Source organism: Plectropomus leopardus, chromosome 12, assembly GCF_008729295.1.
Source record: "Plectropomus leopardus isolate mb chromosome 12, YSFRI_Pleo_2.0, whole genome shotgun sequence".
NCBI classification, from domain to species: Eukaryota; Metazoa; Chordata; class Actinopteri; order Perciformes; family Serranidae; genus Plectropomus; species Plectropomus leopardus.
In genome coordinates this window covers 5,698,877-5,725,070 of record NC_056474.1, presented here as the reverse complement: position 1 = coordinate 5,725,070, position 26,194 = coordinate 5,698,877, and the positions used below count along the sequence as shown (strand labels likewise).

The 26,194-nt window shown below is 38.4% G+C and overlaps 1 protein-coding gene across 3 annotated transcripts in view; it reads right to left on the bottom strand.

Moving 5' to 3' along the window:
- Positions 1-547: 547 nt before the first annotated feature.
- The window catches only part of LOC121951725 (netrin-G1-like), a 79,561-nt gene continuing 53,914 nt past the window's right edge, over positions 548-26,194 (bottom strand). For 2 of the 3 annotated variants that reach the window (XM_042498176.1, XM_042498175.1), the window contains exons 4-7: positions 16,480-16,652; positions 11,450-11,476; positions 9,317-9,361; positions 548-1,401 (exon numbers count right to left, since the gene is read on the bottom strand). In XM_042498176.1, coding sequence (XP_042354110.1) covers positions 1,163-1,401; positions 9,317-9,361; positions 11,450-11,476; positions 16,480-16,652 — 484 coding nt within the window. In that variant the 3' untranslated portion in view covers positions 548-1,162. The remainder of the gene's footprint in view (positions 1,402-9,316; positions 9,362-11,449; positions 11,477-16,479; positions 16,653-26,194) is intronic. The other variant, XM_042498177.1, reaches the window with a different exon arrangement.

The window sequence follows — 26,194 nt, the reverse complement described above, 5'->3', positions numbered from 1 at the left end:
TGGAAACAGCTGTAGAGGAATTAATTTGTTGATTGATATATTGCTACCAGCAACTGTCGCTTCAGTGATTAGATGAACAATTTGCATTGATCGCTTTCAAAAATCCTTCAAAATGACATTCAGCTATTGTCATTGGCTTAACTACAAATTATACACTCTACACATGTTGTCTCAAATGTCATGTTACTACTTAACGAAATAACTACTGTTCAACAACAAGACAGAGACGTGCTTTTCTTTTTCCCTTTGGTGGAAGTGTATTGTGTAAGTGTGTATGTAAACATAGTTTCGACAGCAGCTCTCAAATGAAGGAGAACCACGTGCCACACAAGCAAAGAAATAATACAACCAAAACTCTTTGCGCACTCATAGTCCACATCTAGGACAGGGTAGGCAGCAATAGAAAACAAGTAATACATCTTTTTTTGTTTTGCGTAGTCATGAAAATATCTGTTTTATACAAAAATTAAATACAGTTACAGTATGTTACAACTTTTTTTTCCTCTCCCCGGTACAGGTGAGCTCCAGCATGACTACAAAGCCTCTGAAAAAAACAAAAAAAAGACTTGTAGAGGGGCTTGATAATAATACATGTGCAGCATTTTGGCAAAAACAACAGACACCCTTCAGCAAAGTAAAATCACCAGAGTCACCAAAGCACAGGGAGGAGAAGCGGGGAAAGGGGAAAAGTGAGGAAAGGAGAGAAGCAAGGAAGGAAGGAAGGAGGCAGTGAGGCGAGATGTTTTAAGATGTCCCCGTCCACATAATTATTTTTTAATAACTTCAGATGATACTTAGAAATCATGTGTCTAGTTTTGTACAGTTTTCTCTCAGAGTGTGGGTAGCTCTATCTGAGTCTTCAGTCTGCCTTTTTAATGAAGTATGACTTAATCACAAAGCAGCTGCTTCCTCTTTGACACTATCAGACAGCAGTGACTTCACCAAGCATTTCATAAATCCATCTCAGTATAACAGATCAGTGCAGCAACTGTTGCACCTATAACACCATCACCCACCACTGTGGCCTTGGATATACAAAAGAGTTGCTTATATTGTATGCTGAGCACATTGTCCACACGTCCTTTATGTCCTTAAGGTTGAGAGTCTCAACATATGTGGTCTTAGGGTTTTGGTTGAGGGGTTGGGAGGCCGTTCAGGTCTCTCAGCAAAGGGAAACAATCAATAGCGGGAGCACTACAAGGGTAAGAGCGAGTTGGCGGGTGATGGGGGGATGATGGAAGGAGGCCCGTCCAGACAATTGGTCATCACACTCCCCGGGGCCCTGGCAGCGAACTCTCTCGCACAGGACGCCCGTGAAGCCGGGGGAACAATGGCACCGCTGATGGTGGTGGCAAGTGCCACCGTTCTGACAGCGCAGCATCGCGTTGTCACACACCCGAGCTGCAGAGACAAAGCAAAAAGGGCAGGGGGAGACAGGGAGGGGTGATTAATAGATCACTCAGTGATAGGTCGGCAGAGAACATCAACAGGCAAGTTCACAGGGCACAAGCTGCCTCTTCTTGTCCTGTCTGCATCGCTCTGTGTCCTTAGAGCACAGCTGACACATTAGGGAGGGTGAAGCCAAGGACTTTTGTGGAGGCAGAGAAAAAGGGGAGACAGATAACCAGGGCACGTACTGTATGAGAACGCAGCCCACAGCCTGTGACAACCCTTGCCATGAATGATTGTTTATGACAAAAGAACACAGACAGACATTTTCGGGATTTATGGATATTTTTAGGAGCACCAAAAGGGACTTTAGAGCAAATAATCCTGGCAAAACAAAAGAGCAAGCAAACCATGGCAGTGATGAGGTGAAATTAATGATTAGTGAATCAAAGGATGCCAGAGTATTGTGAAACAGCCCCCCCTTTGTGCAGGACAGGAGATTAAATTTTTGCTTCCCTCTGGCACGGTGACACTCAAAGCACAGAAAGAGGAGAGAACATGGGATGGATACCTGGCTCCACCTGCACCACTACTACCTTTTGATATGCAAATATGCATTTTCAGTAATTCACCTCTTATTTTCCTGTCTGTGGTCGACCTTACAACAAACAATACAATCCTGTTAGAAGAAAAACGATGTAACATCCAGGACTGCATTGTTCTAGCGGCCACCAAACATTTCTTTGTTTTGATAGAGATTGATTAGGACTACATAAGCTAATATTCACATTTCCAGACAAAAACTCACGACTCAATTATCCCAAGAAGCCTCTTTGCTGGCAGAGGTGAAATCCTGGAAGACGTAATATTTGCCAAGAGATTTCAGTGTAATTGGATATCTCTCCTTGCATAAATAGTAATCACATTTTTGGTTTTCAGTAATGTGGCTCATGCATCAGAATAAACTCAACAAATAATCATTGCTGCTGCCAAAACTGATTAGAAAGGCATTGGTATTGCATTTAATGTAATAATACTCCCATCCCCTTCATGTAGACACAGCGGCTGTTATGTACTTTAAATGGAAATTCCACCTGTGGATAGAGGGTTTTATCATCAATATGGGATTTTTAATAATTTTTTGATCAAGTGTTATAAATTACAGTTTTGGTGAGCCCTTTTCTGCCTCCAAGACCCTGAGAGGTTTGGTGTGTCAGCCTTGTTGTGTTCAGTTGTTTTTTTTTCATGTATTTATAGAAAGATAGATAATGATAGCATTATAAGAGCAAATATAGCAGCTCTTCCAGTCAGTCAAACTCCTTACTTAAAATGCAGCTCTTCTCGGGGCTGCGTTGCATGATAGATTTCTCCCTGTATGATTGTTGAACGCCGGTGCAAAATAATGAGTCTGGCAAGGAGCCACCGCTTCTCTATTCAAAGCCTGACAACAAAACCTGACATTTACAATTGATGATTTAGATAGATTACCAATTTTCAACCACAAAACTTGAATCAAAACTGAACATATGACATCGTAATGTTTGTTTTTAGAGGAAGCACAAAAAAATACACAAAGGACCCTGATCTGCAAAACATGTCACGAATAAGCTGTTTGTTTACATTCAGGTCAGATTTAAAGGGCAATTCAATATTGAACAGAAAAAAATGATAATTTTCATAATTAGAGGGTGTAGTGCAGCTGTGGCACGGCTGGATTAGAATTACTATATTATTGTTGGGTGTGTTAGAGGCTGGCATGCCATGGCTCCCCGCCAAGACCACTGACTGTTTTTGTATTGCAAGTTTTGCGTTTGTGTACATATTTTGCTACTGCATGGTGATACAAAGGAAGGATTTTAAAAAAATGGTAGAGCTGGGATATTTAACAATTTTAGGATTTTAGGACAGTTTGAGGATTGTAGGACCTTTCTAGGATTTCAGGATGTATGTAGGATTTTAGGATGTTTCTAGTATTTTAGGCCATTTCTCAGATTTTAGGACATTTCTAGGATTCTAGGATTGGACACATATGACATAAGCCACCTTTCACTGTGGTATAATATGCCTAGATGTCGTAAGTTTAAAATTCTGCCAGTAACGACGTAATATAAGGACCTGTAAAAGCCCTACTGGGCGAAGGGTTGGATCAGTCCAACACAACCTGGATTTCACACCGGAGACTGCTGTTCACTTCCCATATGAATGTTGAGCCAAATTATGATGCTTATTTCAAAACCTAACCACATGCTTGTGTTGCACAAAGAGATGTATGCGAAATGCAGTATTTTGTCAATGTTGTAAGTTTATTTGCGTACATTTCCTGCAAAAACTGAATTATATTTTGAAAAGATACAATGCATTTAACAAGTGTAAATCTACACAGTGTCCTGGAGCATCAACAACAAATGCAGGAGGTGAAGGACACTAAATAAGTGTTGTCGGTGCCTACTGCATTTGTAATTAAACATCAGGTTTTCAATATCAACTTGAAACTTGTTTCTTCTGGTCTGAAGAGCCTAAAAAACAGTAATAGAAAGTTTGAGTATAGTTTTATTGTAATTCAAGCCTACCTGTCCCCAAACTCTGTATGCAATATAAGCTCTTACCCAGCTAAAATATGCCTCAGGCCCTGACAGCCTCGGTCCAAGTCTGACAAGGCCAAGACTTTCTGTCAGTCCTCTCATGCCCAACAAATGAACACCTTACAGGTGCAAAATTGTCTGTACTTGAACTTTGCATGCATGAAAATGGACTGCTGAATTACAGAGTGCTGCTGCCCTGTCCTCAGTGGGTTCAAGCATTAATGGCCTTCTGGCTACACCCCAATCAGTAACGCCAAAGCAGCTTTCTCATTTTACAGCTAATGGAAAACACCTGCTCTGTGTGTTTTGGTTAAAATTACCATGGGATCAGCTGAGTCTCCATTGTCTAGTCTACACATTAACTTTTTTCCTGTGGCCGAAGGATAATCTCTGTGTCCTCCAGCAGACCCTCAGGACCATTGTCTTTCTAAAAGCATCTGTAGTCCAATTAGTTTGCTGATGCTGATGCTTAAGCCTGCGGTGTCTTTGTGGAGTCACAGGGCCCTGCTGTCATGACAAATACAGAGAAAAATAAGTCAATTATTCTGTGTCGCTCAGAAAAACATCTCACTTAATGACTGGGTATGTGTGAAAAAATGAAAAGTTTGTAAATTGTTTTTTTCAGATACTATCTATTATAGATAAGACGAACATGTCAGTGAAACTTTATCTTTGTAAAAACAACACAGTGAGACAAATTTGATTTTTGGACTGTAAATATATATATTTTTAAATGCGTAGTCATTTTGTGTGAAAAGCCAAGAGAGTTTACGGAAAGAGAGATAATGTTTAAAGGTGCACTTCAGTGATTTTGTATTCCACTTCTGTAAAATTGGAGGACTTGTAAGTCAAGTCTAACTCAAGTGGATGGTAGAGTCTACACAACTGTAATGACAAAGACAGGATGAATGATATCATTGGGATCACTTTCAGAGCAATTTGATGAACGATAAAAAAACTGACAGCCAATCAAAATCCATCTGAATTTACAGGGCGTCATGTTCAACATGGCAAATGACATTGCAGAGAGACTCATCACTGAGGCTGAAAAAAAATGCACCCATTTAAAAAAACAATCGTTCTTTATGAAGGCGCAATTAAGAAGAATGATATCTAGGATGCAAACAGGCTTACCCTCATCATCAGTGAATAAGTGTTTTGTTATAATTCAGGGAAATGAACAGACAACTATGAATAAGTCATTGTTTTCTTTTTTGTTTCTCTGCCTATTCACAGAATTAACAGGTCAAATATATAATATATTATATATATATATATATTTGAGCTCTTCATGAGTTGTCTATTCCCTCAGAAGCAGTCATTACTGGAGGATCTTTTACTATGTAAAACCTCAGGGAGCTATTTTTATTTATTTATGTATTTTTTATTTAAATTTTCACTTAACTTTATAAAAATATTTGGCGAGAACTTGCTGTATTTGCTATTGAAAGTTTCAGTTTGGATTAAACATTTGCTAAAGGCATTTTAACAGAGTTTTTGTTATATTTCAAATTCTAAATATTGACAGAAAGATTTTTAATTTTATTGTAAATGCATATAGATTCCAAATATCAGTTATCAGTCTCCTTAACTACTAATGATCAATATTTGGTCTTGAAAAACCAATATTGATCGACCCCTAGTTGACACCCCAAATGGCAAACGGGATCAATTATGAATCTTTCTATTCTAATTTTTTTTTATGCCAAGGTTGTTTCATATTTGTAAAACTTTCCTGGAAAAGGAAAAGGAAAAAAGCAACTTAAAAACCTGTGATTCATTGCAATGTAAAGTCATTGCAATGTAAAGTCTATAAACTGAGCAGGAACTTGTGGATGGGCCAGCAAGAGAAACACCACTGTGCTCCTTCAGTAGGCCTGAAAGTAACCCTGAAAGTTAGAAACTTTTTTAGGCACATGCACCAGGTGAGCAACGCCAGTGGAATAAATAGGCATTATCTTGGGATCTGGTATCTAGTTATTATTATACATCCATGGCTTCATTACACACTCCCTGCCTGGCAAATTACCATGTTTTTCAACCCCCCCCCCCCCAGTTTGTAACACAGGCTTTGTGCTAAAAATAAGTCTCCAAGACCAAGCCACAATAACACTGATGACATGATTAGAGGTTATTTTTTCAGACTTTGGAGAACTCCCTCACCCCACAGAAAACATTCTATTAATTAAGGCAGACGGTTCCTTAAATATTAGATCATAAAATACATTGTTATGCATTTTTCTACATATGACTGTATCTCACATAGGGCAGTTGACAAATTTCCGCTGTGTGACAACTCTCACTGTTGGACCTGTGCTTGCAGCAAGTGAGAACACAGCAATTTGAGTCCTGGGTTAGCACCGGCGTACTCTCTCTGAGACATATGTGCACCTCACACCTGCATCAGATGTGTGACATTTCAGTGGTATAACTGTTATGACAGATCCATCCTTGGGCCTTGGTGTTGCACGAAGCAACATGGAGGAAATTCACCACAGCAACGGCACAAAAGAGAAAGATAGGAAGGACAAAGAGCTGAATTAAATTTCATATCGCTGCTTGTGTGACTGGAATCATGATGCAATCGAAAGAGATTTTAAAATGTGATTTTGTCTTGTGGCACTGTATCGCATGCTGTAGCAGGGTACTGATTGAATTATTTTGCCAGAAAGGACACATTTCATCTACTATGATACTGAAATATTGGATACATTGGCTGTTTTTAAATGTAGTCTGTTTATCTTCTAAACATACTCAGGCAGTTTTCCAGTCCACTCATTTTATTGAACTTGATGTTTTCTGATCTTCTGATTCTCTGCAACTGAACTCTGAGATATAGATCTAGGTCCTACAGTATTTGCTTGAATTAAGTTCTGTCGAATAGCTGATCATTTTAAACGTGTCAGTTTATATCAACAGATCTGATATTACATAAATCAGTGGATTTTGTTGCAGTCATGTGAAGCCTGAACTATCCCTTTAATTACATGCCGGGAAGAAACAGGACTATAGTTATTCATAGTGATTCATTTAACATTTTAAAAAGTCTTTATAACTATAAATTTACCAGTGCAATTAACTATAACTGGAGACAGTTTTCAGATACAGGATCAGCTAATTATACGCTCTGAGACAGAATAGTGTTACTTCAATTACATCAGATCAATAGCTTTTGCCATGGTGTCAGGTTAAGCTGAAACCTGCGATCAGCCCTGCCTCCTGTTATCACATTAACATGAAGCCTTCATCATTAGTCATAACTCGAGGCTCGGAGGTTCAATATAAGGTGTCATCTGCACAGTAGCACTTGACAGTGGCAGGGATACAATACCGCATCTGAAGACAGAAAGTGCTTGATTTAACTTTCACTCAAGTACAAGTCCTGTGTTAGTAAATGCTTGTCTAGTCAGAATTGGAAGATTAGAAAGTTTCATCAAACCAATAGTTTAAAAAAATTGGGAATCATTCTCTTTGTTGCCAAGAATTAGATGAGAAGATTAAAATCAGACTTGTGTATGCTAAATGTGAAGCTGCAGCCTTTTTTTTTTAGCTCAGCACAAAGAGTGGAAGCAGGCTAATTTGGCTTTGTTAAAAAAAACACACCTACCGGCACCAGTAAAACCCACAAATTTCTATGTTGTACCTTCAGTTTTTTCAGTACGCAAACAGAAAAGTAAAAATGAGAAGTTGTGATTTCACGGGGAATTTAATTTCATTTAAAATTTAGTGTCCAAATGCAGTGACAGTTTTTCATCCAAAAGTATTTATAGCATGCAACCAGATTTAGTGTGTTATTTAGTGAACATTGTAGGCGCTGGTTGGCATTCTTCCGGATAACTGTTTCCCCCTTTTCCATTCTTTATGCTAAACTGAACTAGGCAAGAAAGCAAATAAATGTATTGCCCCAAATATCTATCTATTCCTCTAAGTTACTGATACGATCATTTAAAAATACTTACAGAATGTCCATACTTAAATTTCACACTGGTTTTCTGTGAATAGCACGTTAACTCAAGAGGCAACACGTCATGAATACTTATTTTCATTATCATCTTCTCAGCAAATACATCTGAAAGTATTTCAAGCTGAGATTTAATTAAATTGAAATTTAGAATTTAAGATTTTTTTAATGAATAATATGCCAAATATTCATCAGTAAATCAATATAGTTTTTATATGCTAGAGCTAATAGATGCATATACTAAAATGTGCAACTACTAAAAGTAAATGATAGCTACTAGGAACTAAATATCAAAATGTTTTCATGCTTTCCACCATTTCTGCTGCCCTTAAACATCACACAAATGCCACATCATGGCAATTCAGGTATCGTCAAAGTTTCTCAGTTTGCCCCTTGTGAGAACGACTTTTGAGGGATGTTTTTGTGCTTGCAACTTGTGAATACGGTAAATACACTATTTCCAAGGAGCATGTGAAGGTACAGAAATGGTTTTGGTCTCTATAGCTAATTTCAGCATTAATGTTGTGAGCAAGTGCCTTTTAGGAAAGTGTTGTTGCCATATAAAATGTCGGCTCTCCATAAAAAATATGTCACCTCTGCTTGCACCTTAGGATTTTTCCTGCTGTCACGAGGCACTCAAAACCTCAAATGTAAGTGCAGCAAATGCAGTGCGCATAAAATCCCTTTTATTGAAATTATTATTGGCTAGATTGATAGTGTGTACTGATACTTGATATGGAGATGATGCAGAATTGTTTGTTATCCACTCCAGTGTTTCGTGTTCACCTCTGACACTGGTCCATCTTGTTCCCAGCTTTATGAATCCAGAGAAGAGAAGGATACACCCTCTCTTGGAAATCTTGAAAGTCCTCTTTTAATTTTTTTTTCTGTGAGAGCAGTGGTGCAGATGCAACTTAACACTCACTACACAGGATATCTGGGCCTTAGGATTAGCTTGAGATAGCTGGAGATCAATCTACATAAACCCCCCTGGAGCCTCTTCTCTCCTTCCCTCTCCTTCTCCTCTTTCTCTTTTTTTTTCTCCTTGTGAACATGGCAGAAAGGGTGCACCCCCAGAGAGCATTCTGGGTAATTAAAAAGAGGGCATGATCAAAGGGGTTAGGAGGCTGTGGACTCGGTGATCATGAGGCATGTGGTCCGTTCCCTGCAGTGTTCTCACAACAAAAGGTCTGCCTTGTAAGGACCAGCGTGTGTTTGTGTGCATGCAGGATGAAAGCATTTGGGCTTTGGGAAAACAACCTATTGCATTCTGCTGTTTGCATATTCTACATTACTTCTCTTTTTTTTCCAAATTGCCGAATCAATAAGCAATCAATTCTGTATTGTTAGTGTCATGCTGAAGTTACAAAGCCTATAAGCCTACCTTGGTTACGATTTGCAACACCAAGAGATGAAGCATTTGCTCGATCTGTGTAGAAATGGGAAAGGTTATAAATTACACTGAGTTGTCATGTAATTCATGCTGTTATGTTAAAGCACAGGGACAGCATGCATAGATTCAGTTTTTTATTATATTATGTGAGTTATGTTGGCTGATTTGTGTCAGAATTATTGGACAATTTCTGCCACGTGTTTTGGAGTAGTAAATGGACTAATGTAGAGGAGTGTGCATGCAGCTTAAATGAGTGAATCTTCCACAAGACAAAGGCAGAGACACGTACATATGGTAGCTGCTTTTGTAATCCACTATGAGCAGTCGCCTTCAGGCATCAACATGCGTAAGGATGCATGGTGGGGGCCATGTCTTCATAAAAAATAGTTTTCTTTTCTCTGGCTTTGGGCAAATATCTGTCTGTGCGCTTAGAGCAAATATTCAAGTGTGGAAGGGAGATGATTCACAGTGGTTCCTGCTGATACTCTGGCCTAAACATGCAGGACTCCAACTGTATTTTATGAACTAGCAAGTCATTTATTCTTAACGTTTTAGCTCGTTTACTGCAGATTAAACACTCAATATAACTGCTGCTCACCATTTTGCAAACCATGCTGCAGAGTTTTATGGGATTTACTTCCCTAAAACAATGGATGCCTGGAGGGTAGGAAAAAACTCAGGCTTCCATTGTTTTCCATTCATTTCCATTCATTTCTTTGCAAAATGAAAATGCCTCTTAGAGCCTGTGTGTGGTTTGTATTTTAACACAAAGTTTGCAGAGCTCCATAGTCATTGAGGCAGATACTCATTGATTTTAACACTACATGGTAATGGATGGAATTTAACCATTTATTTCCATTGATTTCCCTGAAAGGCAGGAGAACAACATTCCAAAAAATGAAAACTAATAATATGGTTTGCAAAACTGCAGAAATGTATGATTTGCCATGAAAAATCAGGCATAGTGCTTTTACATTTTTTTTTCTATGGGATAAGAAAATTCTTCTTGTTGAAATGCAGTTTTTTATTTCAAGAATTTGAACACATGCCACTCAATGACTATATATAAAGATGGACAACAAGCTTCCACTTCCTCCCACTGAAAAAAAATAAAGCCAAACATCACGGATATGGTGCTGCCATCTTGTGCCAGTGTGCACTGTAGCAATTTCTGAGGTATCAAGTTCCCGGCCATACACCTGTATGAACAACTGCTAACAGGGGCTCACGATTGGCACACACACAGCTGTCACTCATGATGTCATATCCCCTTTTACAGTATCAAATAATGAGCGAAAACCAAACTTAACAGAAAAATCAACATCTGAAAATTCATCAGCGTGATAAAAACTACCTAAACTGACAGAAACCATCTATGGAAAAAAATCTTTGACTTTTACTTTGTTTGTTGTTTTTTTGCATGTTTTTTTTCCTGATTTTTGCAACTGCAACCGAAATTGAACGACACCGTGCTCTTTATATTCTCAAAACAGCTCAACGAAATAATAAAAAAAAAATAATGAAAATAACAAGACAAAACAAAATAAATAAATAAATAAATAAAAATAAATTGACAATAATAATAATAAAAAGAAAAAAACACCATCTGCAACAACCTTGCATAGCCCTTGACTGTCACCTCTGGCTAAATCCCTGATGTTTAAGTAAGTTATTCACTTAGGAGCTAGAGGGATACTTTGAGTTTTTAGTTTGGTTTGTGTCCCATCAGCTGAAATGGAGGTGGTGGGGTTTATGACCTATCCTGCAGCCAGCCACCAGGGGGTGATCAAGATGTTTTAACTTCAATTTGGGGAGTTGTCATGTTGTCCATCTTTATGATACAGTCTATGATGTCACTATTAAAACTGCATTGGTAAAAAGTTAAGTTTTCTCACACCATGCATTGGTTCACTTCTATTCATAAAAATAGAGTATTAAGATGTAATTCAACATTAATTCCTTGTTAGGATGGATTTTCTTTCACTGTGGAAAATGTACTGATAAATGATAATGGTAATGTTAAGCACAATTTCTCCAAACTCATCAGTCAAACAAGAGTTAGTCATCACTGAGGGAGGAAGCCATTAGTTAGCATGCCAATTTAAAAAAGCTAGATCAACTTACGCACTGGTCCGTGATTACTGGGGATACCTGTGGAAAGAGCAAAGAAACAGCGTTTCATGAAAAGCAAAGACTCATTTCATTTGACTCTTTATTCTTTGTGTTGTTTGCTTTGAATAATTCAGAGTCTACCAGCACTTATCAAATTGGTCTCCGCTGTGTCCAACACTGATTAACAGCAGCTAAAGCTCTGCAGGAAATGCATGGTTTAACTCATGCCTATTTCTGATGATAATAACAGGTCTGCCAATGGCAAAATGTCAACAGAATCAAAACTCTATACACAGGAAAAGGCTTTTCATCAGTGTTTTTATTAATCTTTATTACCATTCTGCTCAACTGTTTGGCAGAGCACATTTTTAGTCACAGTATATTAATAAAAAATGTGTTGAAGTCAACCTGATCAAGCCATCTCTACCATTTGGTTTAGGTCACAAAATGGTCACACCAAACGTGAGGGCTCTGTGTGGTGGAATTTTCAAAGTTAGGAATATTTATTTAGCTTAAATGAGTGAAAAAAGGAGCCTTTTTAGCCCCTATCCTTTTTTCATAGAGAGGACCTTGAACAGTTAAAAAAAGTGTTTGCTTTCCTTATCTGCAATTGGCTTGTTTTAATAGGTAGACAGTGGTCAGTTTTCAGTATCACCTTTGAATTTAAGAATCTCTTAATCAAACCAGTCAAACAGAATCTAAAAATAATTCATAGAGTTTGTATTTGTAATATTCTCAGATTGTCTGATTAGTGGGATTTATAGAAATTGGAGCCATTCAAAGAAACGGAAGAATAACAAAAATGCTTTCAAACATATACCTATGATTTATAGTAAACTAAAAGGCAATAGGGCTAGGGAAAAGATTTTCATGCACATGTCTCTGAGCTGAAGCTGACTTTTGCAACCTTGTTAAAGCCTTCTTGTCTGAAACATGTTATCAGTGTCTGGCTATGGATTCACTTGCTTGGCTAATGTAATCAGCAGGGAAATCCCACCCCACAATTAGTGCAATTTCTGATAATTTTCTCATGCTTTATCCCCGTATCCCTCTGTGATTATGTTTCCGTGGGGTTTTCATATTGTTTGCACCCCATTCATCACTTCATTACCAGTTTGGGTCTGTCACAACAACTGTTGCCAAGTGCACAACACAGCAGCAGAAGGAGAAGCACAGATTTTATGCTCCAATTTGCAAGAAAGCAAGCAAGCCGCCATTCTTTCCCGATAGTTGTTCTGTGTGAGAAATGGAGGGCAAACAATGCTGCCCTCTGAAGCCAAAGCACATTCTACAGTCTGATCAAACTCTCAGCCACAACCCCTTTTAACCTGTGAACCTGCTTTGGAACACAAGATGAGTTGACGCTCGCTGCAAAGTGGACTGTCAACATAATTCTCAAAGTGATTCCTCTTCGGTTCTGCAGGCAACTTACAGATTTTTCCTCCTTCTTTTAGGGAAGCCTTGGATTTGAATCACTCTCAGTCGGTCTCTGCCGCTGACAGCTATGGCCCATAGCAACGCAGGGCTCCATTTTGGGCTCTAATTTATTAGATGAAGGGTCACGTATGTCCATATATCTGCATGTGCCGGGATTTGAATATGTAATAGAGCTTGCCCTGTTTCTACCTGTGAGATAAATGACTTCGGTGATTAAAGAGGAAGACCTGATGACAGATGAAAGCTATTAAACCGTAATTACATTTTGCACGTTCAGCATATTTGTCTTGGTACGAGGCCTGTATGTTTAATATCCTCAAAGGAAATATGAGCTTCACGTAATGGATAAAGGCATGTAACAGGGCTTTACTTATGAAAGAAATAAGAATAATCCAAGACAAAAGTGTGTTCATTCAACACCTGGGGGACCAATATTGTTACGTCATTTCCATGTGCAACATTATTGCATTTTACGCCACTGCCAAACAAGTGCTTAATATTGCTTTTGATATGGCTAGACCTCGGTTTCATCAGTTCAGTGCAGATGCGGCCAAGTGTTGGATTTTTTAATAACGGCCTGTCAATCTGACAGCGAGCACCACATTGCAGGGAGACTCATAACACAGAGGAGGTGCAGGGGTAAATCCAGCAATATCTCCTTGGAGTTCACAGACGCTCCCAAAAACAAACTCCCACTCACAATCAAATGTGCTCCATGTGCATGCTTGCACACCCACGCAGTCTTGCGCACAAACATGCATGCCCAACCACTCATAAGATTCGTACAAATGACTGTGTACTCCTCCAATTCGTCATCAGCAAATAGCCCAAAGAAGAAGAAAAAAACGGCACAAATGTACTCACACCAAATCAGCGGATCAATAGCAATATCACATCCCTGTACAAATCTAATCAGAGCATCATGTCTGTGAATTCAAGTCAGATGATCAAGCCGAGCATCTGAGAAACCTGCTGTCAATCCCAGCAGACTGCTGCCATGAGAGTTTCTGACTGCGAGGCTGAATCAGTGTGAATGCAGGACCAGAGGGCTAGATCTTCCACCATCTGGCCTCGCCTGGCCGTCCACCGCCACATCCCTGAGTGGCTGTATTAGATTTATTGAGGCAATGAGCCCCCTGCCTCAGGCATGGGATTTGATAAATGTGACTCAACTCCCGTCCAAGATTATAATGGGGATAATGCAAAAGAGCACCTTCTGCCTCAGAGATACCAAGCGAACACGCAGAAAAATATCTTGCACTATTTCACACTTGTCATAGAGCTGAGGTAGGAATACTAAATTTAATGTTAAAGTATTGTGAGGAGGTTATGTTCACTTAATGCTGAATGAATAAAATACACCGTGACTTATCAATTATGAAGTCCCTGCAAAACAAACCCAACAAGTGCTCATACTGAAATAACAGAATAGGTCGTTTATCATCACTGCCTCCCACAATGACCTGAAAAAATTGTTCTAAAAACGACTCTTATCAGGGTTTTTGTTATCAGCCAAGCCTATGGTTCAAGTATAGGTTACATTTAGATGATTTAAAAGTACCTCCTTGACAAAACAATCGTAGTTCATCATCCACTTACAAGCCTTTTTAGGAGTTTTATCCTACTGTCTTCATGAGCAGATTTACTTTGCTCAGTTGTAATGAAGATGGCTGGTTTGTCATTATGTAACCGACCATATGGAACTTTTCTCAAGTTATAAGCAGTGTTGGGAAGGTTACTTTTGAATTGTAATTGGTTAAAGATTACTAGTTACCTTGTTAAAAGTGTAATAAGTTATGTAACTATTTTAATAACTCCATCAGAGTAATGTCACATATTACATGTTATTCCTTTTCTAACAAATGTTTTAAACAGGGCAGTAAAGCTGGAAAGACCAAAAAACATAATTGCATAAATGTTGCGCTCAGATTTGTCTCAAAGGCTTTGCTGACCCGCTTTGTTCCAAAATCTGCCAAAAGAAGGCAGTCCTACACGGCAAAAAGATGCAAAGCAATAGAATGAGTATTTTATTCAACATATAAACTTTGGCTAAAAATATTTTTTTCCATATGTAACCCATTTGTAATCCCCAACATTTTGATTAGTAACTGTAATTTAACTACATATTTGTTCTCAGTAACTGTAACTGATTAAAATTACATTTATTTTGTTATTTAATTTATGTAACTACTTACTCCCCCACACTAATCATAAGGAGTGGATAATGCCTTTAAGGGATGATGTGGAGGTGTGAACCGTCTGACAACTGGAGAATTATTTTAATTAACTTATAACAGTGAACAGACACTTTCACCAGAACTACATAGCAAGTGTCCATTAGCAGTTTCTAACCGTCACCCTGCTGCCAATCAGAGACCAAGGTATAATATAACTTAATCACAAACTCTGTGTGTGTTCAAGGATGTTAAGGGATAAAAGGGGTCAAAATGATCAATGAGGAGTCAGTGGACAGCTAAAGATCAAGAAGGCTACTCACATTCAACACCAAGGACATTATAGAGACAGGTGTTTCAATATCCTCCCTGTTATCAGTTCCTAGTGGTGGATAGAGTGCTAAAAATGTATACTGAAGTAAAAATGACTCTCATAAAAGCTGACTCAAATAAAATTGAAAAAATGACCTTGTTAATGAATTATTCAGTGACTTTCCATTTCTGTTTTTCTTTTTTTTTGTAGGATGCGTGGTCTAGTGCAAAAATAATGATGAATGATAAAACCTTTTTGAATTAAATCAAGCAGGTTGGCTGATGAAGAAATTAGGCAATATCACATGACAGGAGTGCTGACCAGTGCCAAAGATAACCACTGCTGTGCCGATATTCACTGGAACAGTATGACTTCAAATGCGATATTACTTTTATACAACAGTTCTACAAGCTCCATGTATTATTTATACAGTAATAATCAACAACAGATCATGATTTGTTTGTTTATTTCAGAACTTTTTCTTGGCTCCGCCACTGCAAACAGTTTCACAGCTCGACTGGGACTGGACTATTTTTTTAACAACAGCTCTTCCACCGTTATATAATGTAACAAAGACATACATTGCAAATGTAGGGAATTAAGAAGTTGATTACTGGCTCAAAAATGTACTTGAGTAAAGAGTAGAAGTACATATTCTTTTTCTTACTCATATGCCTTCTTTGTAATGTGTTATTATCCGTCTCTGTCAGTTCAGTTCAGTCAGTAAACTCAGGTCATTCTAAGAGTTTAAACAAGCAAGCAATGACCAAAGTTGTCATTTTAGTCTTTGATGTACATTTTTAATCTTAAGATTTGTTTCACTGTAGAAAGATTACAATGTCAACCACTCAAAAGACAATCTTAGCAGTATGTGATTATGATAAATCAAAAAACATTTGGAGAGGTGCAACCCAGAAGCTAAAAGCTAATGCGATAAAAAGCTGCAATAATCTCTCAAGGGCAAAGAGTAAACTCTCAGATGTTTCATTATTGCATCAGATACCAGTTTCTGCTGTAGCCAGACTTTAAATGGCGTCTTTCTACCAGCACGAACAGTCTTACTAGTAAATTGACTGCAGTCTGTATCTACCAAACATTAGAAAACATGAAATACTTACATATATTTGCAGTCCCTTTGGGTATAGGGAGGTAGGAGCCCACACTCCAGGCTCTTCCGTGGTAGTGCCTCTTACAGCGGCTGCAGTCTGGCCCTGTGGTGTTGTGTTCACACTCACAGCCCAGCTTCCCCTTGTCAAACACACAGCTGTTGGCATGCAGGTTACACTTGCACCTGAGACAGAAAGATAACAACAAAAGACGGACACATGAATAGGCATCGTTCTGTAGCCATTGAATCTATACCCTCTGGAGGGAACGCACAAAGTCTGCCCTTGCTGCAGCGTGTATTTGTGCTTTTCAAATTTTTTGACAGGGCTAAATTGAAATCCTGGTGGGTTATCTGACTTGGATCGTGCCTCCACAAAGCTTCATTATGCTCTCCTTTAAAAAAACAAGGCATCATTTGTCGCTGCCTCTGTGGAGAGAACAGCGACGCGAATAAGGTCACTTTTGCCACTCTGAGAGCTAAATGAAAGGCAGTCTGTAAGATTCGCTAATTGAGCACAAAACAGGGATCTGATAGAGAGATGATAGCATAAAGAGAAGCCGTGTAGCTTGAGAATTCTTTTTTTTTCTTTCTCTTCAAAGTTACTGTGTTATTTGGCAAGGGAGCCTTCGGGCAGGAAACCCTACCGGTCGACAGAGCTGGTTTATTAGACAGAACTGTGGCAGAGCTGACAGATGCTCCTGACTGGAGAGGAGAGAAGGCCTGATGGCTTTCAACACTCAACCAAATCCACCCCCTCTTTTGACCACATGGAACAAGCGCGCTTGTATTTCCAAGCTTATAGGGAAAAAAAGAGTTGTTAGCAGTTTCAGTCTCATTTGTGTGTTTCTAACGGCTTGGATAATCAGGGACTAAATAATATGTTCTTACAAAATGAACTTTTTTATGTGTCCGATAGCCGTGGCTGGAGGCATTATGTTTTCGGGTGGTCTGTCCGTCCATCCGTCCTATTTTTGTGTATGCAATATCTCAAGAATGTCTTGTGGGAATTTCTTCAGATTCTGTGCAAACGTTCACTTGCACTTAATGATGAACTTATTAAATTTTGGTTGTCAGAGGTCAAAGGTCAAGGTCACTGTAACATCTAAAAAACACTTTGTGGGAATTTCTTTAAAGTTGGCACAAATGTTCAATTGGATTTTATTATGAACTGATTAGAATATGAAGGTCAAAGGTTAAGGTCACTGTTACTTTGTCCGTCTCATTCTAATGAGCGCAATATGTCAAGAGGGCCTTGATGGACTTATCTCAGATTTGGCACAAACATCCATTTGGACTCAAGGAAGAACTTATTAGAGTTTAGTGTTGAAGGTTACTGTGACCTCACAAAACATATTTCTGTCCTTAACTCATCAGTTCATTAGCTTATTACGACAAAATTTCACACAAATACCAATAGAATAAAAAAACACAAATGTCCACTTAAAATAAACGATGAACCAATTAGATGTTGGTTGTCATAGGTCAAATGTCAAGGTCAATATTACCTTGTCTGTGTCATTCTTGTCTCTCTAATGTCTCAAGAATGCCTTGAAGGGATCTCTTCAAATTTGGCACAAACCTTCACTTGCTTTTACCGATAAACTGCTTAGAATGTGAAGGTTAAAGGTTAAGGTCACTGTTATCTTGTGCATCTCATTCTCACGAATGCAACATGTCAAGAAGGCCTTGAGTTATCTCAAATTTGGCACAAATATCCACATCCATTTGAGTTTTGGGGTTGAAGGTCACATGTTTTTGGCCATAACTTCCCTATGACATCATAATGTCCTGCAGAAACACTTTCCGGCCATTATTCTGAACTGTAACTCTGTAAGAAAAGGGTAAACATTTGGTCAGATACTGAACTGATGTTTGTGAATCATCCATGTTTTCACACACATGGATGTAAACTGCAAATGCAGCTTGACTGGATTGCGGAGACATAAAACCATAAGGCATTAATTTTAGTTTATTGTAGTGAGAGTTGTGTTTACCCTCAGTAAAGAGCTCCATCAGAGGCCGAACAGGCTATGTTTGTTGTCACATGAGATATTACAGTTTCATATTCCACTTGTATTCCAAATATAATTCTCTGTATTTGATTTTACTCCTAAGAGGGTAAAAGGTTATAGCTGGTGACCTCAGCTTCTCAGGAGAGTTGGGGGTGATACAGAAACAGTTAAAGGGGGAAGGGGGACCATCGCGTATATCTGACACATTATCCGTCCCCACGGGTTTGGGCAGCTCACGGTTTCACATATGTTTGTTTTTACAAAGTGCTTCCGAGGGAAGATTTCTCCCATTTGAGACCCAGGAGCCGGGTATCTGTTGCCTACAATCACCAGTGAACATGAGACAGAGAAATGACAGCAGCAGTCAGAAATACATCCATTCTAATTGACTTCCTGGCCTTACTGTGACATCTCACATTAGTGATAGATAGCTGCGGGAAACTGTAGCCTGTTCTGTAGAGATGATAAGCAGTAAAAATTGAGTGAATAAGGTCTGAATAAGTAGTGTGGATGTCTGGTAACATCAGCCAAAGGATAATGCTGTATTTTAAATCTGGTATTTAGCATTTGTAAGCATTATACACTCAAATACTTTAGATTATATATATATATATAAGACACTGTTGTAAAAATGTAATTCTAAAAATCATTCTTCTTAAAATGAAAGGTGCTTGGTTGGGGTTTAAATTGTTCACATCTATAAATATTTAGATTTATTTAAGTTATAGATATTACTATAATGGCTTGATGCCGTTTTATGGTATATAAATACTTACATGTTATGTGATTACAAATCCTTTGTCCATTAAAGGAATAGTTTACCCACAAAATGACCATTTGTGTATGAAACAGTCATGACGTGTGACCTTGAATCTGTGAGGAAATGTTCTGTCTCTTGCGTGCATTTTTGCTGAAACCTCACTACTGGGTTTTAAAACTAACCAGAAAGTGAAACTTATCAATGCTGTCTTCAAAACCAAAATCCAATATAAGGTTGTTTTGTTTTGAAAATCATGTGTTTTAGTGACACACACAGCAATTTTTGACATTTTATAAAAAAAGATTTCACTTTTTTTTCAGTGACTTAATGAAATCTAATGTGATTAGGCAGAAATTCAAACCTTAGATTATGACAATCATGCAAACCTTTAACTTCAAGTTGTCATCATTGCAGTTACATGGATTTCTGCAGCCACACAGCAACTTTAAAGTTGAAAACAACTTCTGAAGTCTTAAAAAAAAAAATCACCATCTTTCCTCAGGTTAAGTGCTGTCTCACAACATTCACAGCCATAATGGATGCGACTGAATACCAGCTCAGCTTCACAGCAAGTGAATGCTAGTGCCTCTTACCCTGCATTCCCCATAGTCCTTAACTTTTTAATCAATTAAAGTCCCTTCTCCATAAAATTAATGACTGGGTGTAGCTCTTCTGCCATGCAGACAGCAGCAGCTCCCTGAAGTCAAGAGCGATGAGATTTGACCTTCCACTTAATTAAAAACCAGCAAAATCTGGATCATCGAGCCCAACCGGTGCGCGTTGCACACTGATAGAGAAGAGGATGTGCACTCAGGGGGGCTCTGGGATGTGATGCTTTTGCCGCTGGCATTGTCATATTGAAATCAGAGAGCTTTTCTGTCCCCAGTTTTGGCCACAAGAGGGAAGAGGTCTCCTGTATGTCCAACCGGCAGCATTGCGTAGACACATTTCATAAAGTTTTAATAACCTTTTATCCAGCATATAGACCAATAACAATTGGTATAATCCATTATCCAAACAAGTGACCCTCCCTTAGGAGACACTGGAGATAATTTAGCGTCTTTGTCACTTCCTCATCAATTGCATTCTTCAGCTGCAGGTCTAAATGATCTTAATGGATGAAATGGAGCACTTTTATGGATGTCTGTTTTTGTTAAGGTGTACATGTTTAAAAGAAAGGAGTACTGGGACTCATTACTGGACACTACTTAGAGGATCACTTAATTAGAACTGCAAAAGAGCATATTTTTACCTTAAGTGGTATTTAAAGTATGAAGATAGTTTTGTTTTTATTTTCTAACAAGATCTGTGTAAAAAACCCCCAATTATTATCATTATTTTGTTTTATTGGAACTATTTCTTTGATATCAAGTATCTTACGGAAAACTGTTCACAGCAAGGTCTGTAAATTGTCAAGAGCAACCAGGACATTGCCTCTGTGGAATTTAATAAATTTAATGTTTCAGCGCTGTAAACACCACAAATGAAATTCACATTACCTTCTTTGAACTGGTGTGAAGGGAGAGATATCAGAGACAGATATATCAAAAGCTTGGCAAATAAAATCAAAACTATCTGTTGGGTTAAATCTAATTCCAGGTCAGAAAATATATGCATCTTTTTTATCTGAATGGTCCAAGGTTTTACACTAAAGGGAACCTATTATGCTTTCCCCAATTTTATTATATCTATAAATTGTTACATTGATGGATGCTCATATTTCATGTGGCCAAAGTTTAAAATAATGAAATGTAAATGTGTGTAAAAGTAATCCCTTTGAGCCAAAAACTTCAGGCTTCAGAATGTCCTGAAACCTCAGTTTCCAACATTTTTTCTACTTTGTCACAAGATGACAGATTGTGACAGATTTCTTTATTTGGTCATCTGCGTCAGACATGCAGATGTTTACATCATGTGACCTACACTGCTACATGTAGCAACATGCTAACATCAGGGAAACATGTCATCTTGGTTGCTGCCGTTGTTAATTTCTCCCCAATTTATGATGGTAATTCACGCTGGAGCCTGTTAGCTGGTGTTAAGAGGTCTTTATTGGTGATTTTTAACAGGATGAATTCCTGCTATACATTTTTTTTTCCGGCCTCAATTAAAATGCTACATGTAGCGACATGCCAAAGTCAGGGAAACATGTAATCTTGGTTGCTGATGTTAATTTCTCCCTGATTTGGGATCATGCTCCTGCTAGAGCATGTCCGGTTGTGTTTAGAAACTTTTGCTATTTTTAATGTGAAAAAATACAGCTATACAGTCCTTTCCTGGCTGCAGCTTTACTGCATGTAGCCACATGCTAAAGTCAGGAAAACATGTCATCTAGGTTGCTAAAGGTGTTAATTTCTCCCCAATTTCAAATAATTTCATGTTTTATTTAGTGACTATTTACAATAAATAATGTGCCTATTCACCGCTATTGTCACTCCCCAGCTACTATTGACACACTGAGATTCAGAATACCCAGAAACAGTGACCAATCAGAGCACAGTGGGCTTTTTCAGGGGCTTAAAGAGGCAGGTGCTAAAACAGAGTGTGTCAGACAGAATGTGAATACAGTTGTTCCAGTTCAGAGAGTATCAGGAAAATAAAGGGTTTTTTTGACACTGAAACACGTGAACTTGTACTAGTGCTAGTAGGGGAGTTGAAATTAATCATTTCTAAGATGCATCACAATGTGGACGTTTCTGCATCGATGCAGTGACAACACATAATTGATTATAGCCACGTAACATTGCCTGTTGATTTCCCAGCTGTGGCTGGATAATAAAGGTACCAGCACAGTATGGTAACAATGTTGCATTGAATTGTGGGAGAACGGAGCTAGCCAACTGCCTGTATTTATTGATGAAAAAGTATCCATGAGCATTAATATAGCCAATTGAGGATGTAATGCATCTTGATGCATCTTGGAATAAAATTGACTTCTTGACATGATAATCATGATCGACCAGTGACAGAATCTAGGCAAGCAGAAACTCAATATACATGTATGAACCTAACAAAGGAAACATAGTTTCCAGGCTCTGTCTAATAATGAGTGCTGTCACGACTGCCTCAGTTATCCAAACAACTTCACAATCAACACTGTGCTTCCTCAGGTCCTGAGAAACGCTCCTACCATGACATAGTTGGGTTCCCTAGCAATGCTACACATTATTTAGATGCAAAACAAACATTAATGGCCTCAGTGCTGCTCAACAAAGCCTGAAATGTTTGAGTTTGCTGCACTGTAATATCTCCGGTCTGTTCCTTCATCTGCTCTTAAATGTATAATGCGTGATGGAGAGTCTATAGGGGTCCTTTTCTCCATACAGTACACAGTGTGTATTTCTGGTGGTTAGAAGTGCATTTCTAATAAATCTGTCCACTAGATCTCAAGAGCTTGCTCTCAACACTTCCTCGGGTAGTCAGGAATACACCTGCCAAGTGGGAAGTTGATCGGATGAGCGATTGTAGAGAAAATTGAAGGACACACATATAGGCAGACAGTTTCCTTCCATTTTAGTTAGAAGACATTATAATGTGCTGCATCTGATTTACGCTGCACCTAGTGAATAATGTGATGCAGATTTGAACTAAATTGTGGCCTGTGAATGTCCGTGCTAAATGTAAGAGAAGAACAAATCTCTGCAGTGAAGTTAGATGAGGCTAAGGGCTAGTTTATGTTGATATTCGCGAGTAGACAGCCGCAGTGCCCTGTGTCTGCTGCCGAACCTCAGCTTCTTGGCACTGTGTTGACAGGCTCACTATGTCTAACACCGCTTTTCTTCTCTGTGACAGCTTCTACTGTAGCATCTCTGATTCAAGACAAGAGAGGAGCACAGAACTCGTTAAATAAGAACCTCAGAGGAGAGGAGCCTCAACTGACAGGTTAGGGAAACTTTTATTTTTTCCGCTAATTTTCAAGTTTAACCTTTTAGTGACTTCTAAAAAGAATCACATTAAAGCTGATTTCATTAAGTGTATGTTTTGCTTAAGATAAATAACTGTAAATTATTGCTCCTTATCTTGGCCACATTTAAAGTAATCAAGCTGTTATTGAATAAACTAAATTTTTTGCCAAAGTGCAAAAAACTTTTTCACTGTTAAGTAAACAGCTCTGAGGTAAATGTGGAAAAATGCATGATGCTACTTTAATTTGTTGCATTGCCTCCTAAAATCCTAGCTGATAAACAACAGTGAATTAAATCTCAGGCATTAGAAGTGTTTGAATAGGGAGAAATCACGGTTATTAACAGTTTAACGAGCATCTAAGGAATAAAGCAGAATATAATTTACTGATGACCTTTTAACCTGGGATATTTAAAATCTGCATTAAAAATATAGGGAGATATTGGGCTTTGAAACCCAGCCACCTAATTCTTAGTCCTATTCTTGGTGAATTATTTGCGTGCCCTGTGGTTATTCTTTTCACTGAACCAGCGTGTGCGAGAAGTAGTAGTTTGCTTCAGGTGCCTTTACTGTAATATATATAGAATTACAGTATTATCTTTAGCTACATTATTGATTGTATTGCTACCAGCGTTGAAGTGGTGAATATTTTTGGCCATGTGTTGCTAAAGAAGGTGAAACAGGACCTTGAGCATCTAAAAGCAGCCATAGAGCATAATGATTTCCTTTGGAAACTATTGCAGAAGCACTCCTGTCTTAAAGTTTTTGGCTAATATTTGACACACTGTTGCTTAAGCCAAAAATGTTTGCACTACAAGTCTACCCACACAGGTTTTGCTCATGTGTCTGAATCTAAAGGAGCTGTATACGACATCCAATGCATATCTAAGACTGAGAGTCAGACGCAGGATTGCCTGCACAGGGCTCTCACTGCTTTTGTGACAATAATGTTCAGATATCAACTGCCCGTAACTGCCATATCGGACAGAGAACAAAGACGCTTGAATTACAACACAAGAAGGGAGTGTCACTTCATTCTCGTGTCAGCACAGGCGGTCAGTTGGTTTGTGTCTCTTTGAAGTAATTTTTTGTGTTTTTTTTTTTTTTTTAAGTTTTATGTCTCCCTGTAGTCATTTTGTGTCTCTTTAAAGTTGGGTTGCAGCAGTATACCAGTTTCAAGGTATATCGTGATATGAAACTTGACTATGATCATACCATGAACATTTGCTTATCCAAGATACTGAAAAAAAATTCAATTGGATCTTAACTGTAGTCATTTTCAAATGGGAGGCTTTTTACACTTTAATTAAGGAGTCTTATGTCTCTTTGTTTCTCTCTTTGTTCTTTTTGTCTCTTTGAAGTAATTTGTTGTCATGTTTTGGTAGTTTTGTGGCTCTTTGGGGTAATTTTGTGATAGTTTTGTGTCTTTGCAGTCACTGTGTGTCTCAAGTATTTTTTTCTTGTGTTTGGTAGTTTTACGCCTCTTTGTAGTTATTTTGTGTCTCTTTAAGGTCATTTTTGTAGTTTTTGTAGTTTATGGCTATAATGGTCATTTTGTGTCTCTTTGGGTTAATTTTGTGTATTTTTATCGTGTCTCTTTTAAAACACTGTGTCTGAGGTATTTTTTTTTCTTGTTGGTAGTTGTCAGTTCACAGTTATTTTGTGTCTTTGCGAGGTATTTTTTTGGTAGTTTATGTGTCTTTGTGGTAATTTTGTGTGTCTTAAGTAATTTTATGTCATTTTTGGTTGTTTGTGTCCCTTTTCAGTAATTACGTGTCTCTGATTACGTGTCACTTTTTGGCAGTTTTGTGTATGTTGGTTATTATTTTGTGTCTGTTTGTGGTTTTTTGACCCTTTTTGTAGTAATTCTTTGTCTCCGCAGTTCCTTTGCAGCTCTTTATGGTATTATGGTACTTAAAGAACCAAGCTTGATTACAATGGCAAGACACATTTACTGCTGTAAGAAAGGCCTGTTAGTAGATTGAGTTGGTGACCTTTCATAATTTCCAGCATAGCTCTGCCAACTTCATCCTGAGGTCCAATTAATCAGAATAACTGAAAACACCTGTGGAGGGAGCAGCGGTCTTTAATATGTGGGTGCAGACCGTTGGTATTAAAGGAGAAGAATAAAAACATTGATGGATGTTTCACTTATATGATGAATGGTTTTAACCTCAGTGCCTAGACATCTTTTGACCTGTAAATCAGCACACCAGTGCCCTGGAGATGAAGTCTGAACTGTCTGAGACGCTGATGCTGAAAAGCAGACAATACTATAAATGTGCCTGGTGTTTGTTGCCGGCTCCCTGTGGTCCGACCTAGGTTTTCTTTCTCTCTCTCTCTCTGTGGAGGCAATGATGTGGTTGACCTAATTGATTGTTTGCACCTGTGGTGGGGTATAATCCTGAGGCTCACAGAGACAGGTCATGCACTGATGAAGGGCTGGTAGCTAAAAATGTGTGTGCATTGTTCCCTACTGCTATAAAGATAAGAAAAATAAAGATAATGAGAATTGCATATTATCTACATTTGGAAAAATAGTGGCAGCAGCTCCCACAGTACAAAATGCTTTTGCCTGAAACCTGCAAATGTGTATGCAGACATACTTATTGAGAAATTTATGAAATATCTATACAGCATTTTAGACTGAAAAGCCTCTTTTCTGTCTTTCCCATTAGAGATTTAACCCATGACTGCCACTCTGACTGCTCAGACTGACTGAGCAAACCATTCTCCCTCAGCTATATTTCACCTGTTCTCTCTCACAAGGCGCCCATGGTCAGAACCTGTAATGCGGCTCTATGCTGTATAAATACATACTGAGGCTTCCTGAAACTTTCCTCAACAAGACACTTTGTGAGCCTCACATATCCTGACCAGTGATAGCTCTGACAGATACGAAGAGATCAAGGCTGTTTAGGAGAAACTTTGACCTTGCTGGAAGTTTTAGATGAATGTCAATGTGTTACCTGGACAAACCAGAATAACCGTCAAAAACAGAACAACCTGCAAACATCTTACAAGGAAAGAGAGGCTGTTTTATGTCTTTT